We start from the raw sequence: 3,400 nt of genomic DNA on the forward strand, positions 1-3,400 counted from the left end.
TATATATCTCCTCAAATCTCCTTTATTGTGACACACCTGCCATCGGTACTTTCTCTAGAAATATAATCCTTTGTTAATGTTAATGTACCATTTCAGTTGCTTGTAAATGGCACAAAAATACAAAAACACCTTGTTTTATCCGTATTACAGTATTGTCATGGTCATTTGTTGTGGAGACTTCGAATTGTGGGAAACATTAAAAAACTGATGTATTTGAAGAGAAAATAGTGACTGATAACAAATGAAAAAAAATGTTTTTTTAATACCCTCAATATCACACTTAATGCAAATTTTTCCAAAATCTATAGGGCCCTTTCAAAAGTCAGGAGACATTTAGTACAGACTTTAAATTGTTTACACATGCTTATTATGAGTTGGTCTTCCACCCTAGAAAATGTGAGGAGGCTAGAGAAAATATTTGTCAAGATATTAATGCCCAAACATGGCATGTGTTTTTCAAACTGTAAAAATGAAATCATTTCAAAGTCTGACAAAGATATGGAGACAGATTTGCACAGAAATATCTCACAAGCCTTGGTTTAGGACACATTTATGATATAGACAGTGTTTTAACAAAATCTAAAACGGCACAACAACCTTATCTGATTTGACACGGAATGACCTATTTACTATTATTACTGATCTCTAGAATGAACTCGTTTCGGGTCAGATCAGAGCTTTACATGCTCCAGAATCAAGTCTGTGTGTGTGTGTGTGTGTGTGTGTGTGTGTGTGTGTGTGTGTCTGTGTGTGTGTGTGTTTGTGTGTGTGCGCGTGTGCGTGTGTCTACACTCACCGAAGAAGCAGTAGATGATGCCGAACAAGCAGCACATGGAGCAGACGACCGAGGGCACAATCTCGTAGCGCCGCTCGATCTCGTCCTCACACCTCAAGAGCCGCTCCGAACCGCCATCCCAAGGAGGCAGAGCCAGCTTGTGAGCCAGGAAGTACCCGTCATCCGACGCCATTGTGACAGTGTAGGGGTGTATGTGTGTGTGTGTTTGAAAGGGAGGGGGAGGGAGTCGGACTGGTCAGTCAGAGGGTGTGTCCCATTCACAAAGGCTCACCTGCAGAGAGAGAGAGAACAGGGTTTGATCACTAAGGTGTTTCATATACACTGACATGTCACGTACAACATACAAACACAAACACAAGAAAACAAACAAACACACATAAAGGAGAACATCCTTCCATCATCATGATCAGGTGTGGACATAACATATTAGTGAGTCGACTTTGAGTTATTCAGGTTCATTTTTTTCCCTTAAATGTTTTTATTTGCTTTGAACGAAAAAGGAAGATAAAAATGCAAGGCTGCACTTTGTAGCCAAAACATTGGACTTGGGGTGGCCCTCCTTTATTGTAGTCTTTATTGTAGCTTAGTTTTTCCCCCATTTGATTATGCTGTGTGCAGTCATGGTATTTTGCACTGCTATATATTTTTCTTCTATGGTTGCTTGCTGAGCTTTGGGTCAATTTAGGTTAAGTTAGAGACCCAAGCTAGTGATTTTGAGCATTCTCTTGGGGCTTATGCACTTTGTTTGGGATAGTGCTGGGGGGTGGGGGGTAAGTGTCTTTTTTGTTTTTTTCTGTTATTTTTCTTTTCACTTTGTCCACTTATGGTTGCACTTTACTTTGATTATTACTTTTGCCTGAGCCATAGATGCCATCTGTTACAAAATAGATTGTCATGCTTTTTCAATATCTACATTTCCAGATATGGCTAATTTGAATACGCCCTATAGGGGGAGTGGGCAGTCAATAAAGTTTACCAACTGGAACGTGAAAGGACTTAACCAACCTATTAAGCGTACCAAAGTCCTTGCTCACCTTAAACTCTTGAAAACTGACATAGCTTTCCTTACTGAGACTCATACGTGGGTCTGACTATTGTAGCCTTATAAGTATATATACTCTTTTGATCCCGTGAAGGAAATTTGGTCTCTGCATTTAACCCAATCCGTGAATTAGCGAAACTCAGCACACAGTGAACACACAGTGAGGTGAAGCACACACTAATCCTGTCGCAGTGAGCTGCCTGCAACAACAGCGGCGCTCGTGGAGCAGTGAGGGGTTAGGTGACTTGCTCAAGGGCACTTCAGCCGTGGCCTACTGGTCGGGGTTCGAACCGGCAACCCTCCGGTGACAAGTCCGAAGTGCTAACCAGTAGGCCACAGCTGCCCCTAAGGTATACCATTCCACTTTTCAGGGTAAGGCCAGGGGTGCTGGGATTCTGATTAATAAATCAGTACCATTCGTACTATCTGAAACCAAATCAGACCCTAATGGGCGTTTTGTTATTGTGGTTGGTAAACTCTACAGTCTGCCTGTGACATTAGCTTGTGTTTATGGCCCAAATTGGGATGATTCTAAATTTATGAGTAACTTCCTGTCAAGTATACCGTACTTAGACACTCATCAACTTATACTAGCTGGTGATTGTAACTGTGTAATTAATCCCTTATTAGATAGATCTTCCACTTGCATAGTTGTAAGATCAAAAATGGCAGAATGCATAGAGGACTTTTTACAATGTTGTGCAATGTCTGACCCATGGAGATACCTTTACCCCACAAAGAAGGAATTTTCTTTTTTTTCACCTGTGCACCACACCTATTCACACATAGATTATTTCTTCATACATAAAACCCTACTGCCTCTGGTAAATGCCTGTGACTACAATAGTATAGTGATATCTGACCATGCCCACTGTTACATTAGTTTTGACTCTCCCCATCCATAGACCTAATAGATTCAGATGGAGGCTCAATTCACTTCTTTTGTCTGACGAGTCATTTATTGCCTGTGTTAATACTTACATAGACATATTCTTAGAAACCAATTCAAATGATGAGACCTCCCCTTCATTGCTTTGGGAGACCCTTAAGGCCTACCTGAGGGAGATGATTATCTCCTTCAATGGCAGTATCCACAAAGCGCAAATGGCCAGACAAACAAAACTTTCTGAACTTATGTCTGAGGTGGACAAAGTGTATGCTACTGCCGCAACCCCAGAGCTTTATAAACAACGTATGTTGCACCAGGCTGAGTTTGATATGCTTTCAACTGGACAGGCTGAACAGGCTATGTTAAAATCTAGACATATGTCCTATGAATATGGAGAGAAACCCAGCAGAGGCCTTGCTTACAGTCTGAGACATACTTCCATTAGTCATGTCATCGATCAAATTGAATCTGAGTCAGGATTATTATCAGACCCAACAGACATCAATAAACAGTTTTGTGATTTTTACTCTAATTTGTGTACATCTGAGCCTCCCACTGATCCGAGTCTAATGGATACTTTTTTTAAGGACCTAGATATCCCTACTGTGGATGAAAAGTTAAGGAAATCTTTGGATAGCCCTATCTCCTTAGAAGAAATAAACAAAGCTATCGC

At 40.9% G+C, this 3,400-nt stretch overlaps 1 protein-coding gene across 1 annotated transcript in view; it reads right to left on the reverse strand.

The window, feature by feature from the left end:
- The window catches only part of tmem198aa (transmembrane protein 198aa), a 15,458-nt gene extending 14,490 nt beyond the window's left edge, over positions 1–968 (reverse strand). The window contains exon 1 of the mRNA XM_076262842.1: positions 797–968. Coding sequence (XP_076118957.1) covers positions 797–968 — 172 coding nt within the window. The remainder of the gene's footprint in view (positions 1–796) is intronic.
- Positions 969–3,400: the final 2,432 nt, after the last annotated feature.

The sequence above is a fragment of the Alosa pseudoharengus genome, unplaced genomic scaffold (genome assembly GCF_046254945.1).
Source record: "Alosa pseudoharengus isolate Yale_2024_CS ecotype anadromous, Long Island Sound unplaced genomic scaffold, YU_APseudo_1.1 YU_APseudo_1.1_scf_3, whole genome shotgun sequence".
Taxonomy (NCBI): domain Eukaryota; kingdom Metazoa; phylum Chordata; class Actinopteri; order Clupeiformes; family Clupeidae; genus Alosa; species Alosa pseudoharengus.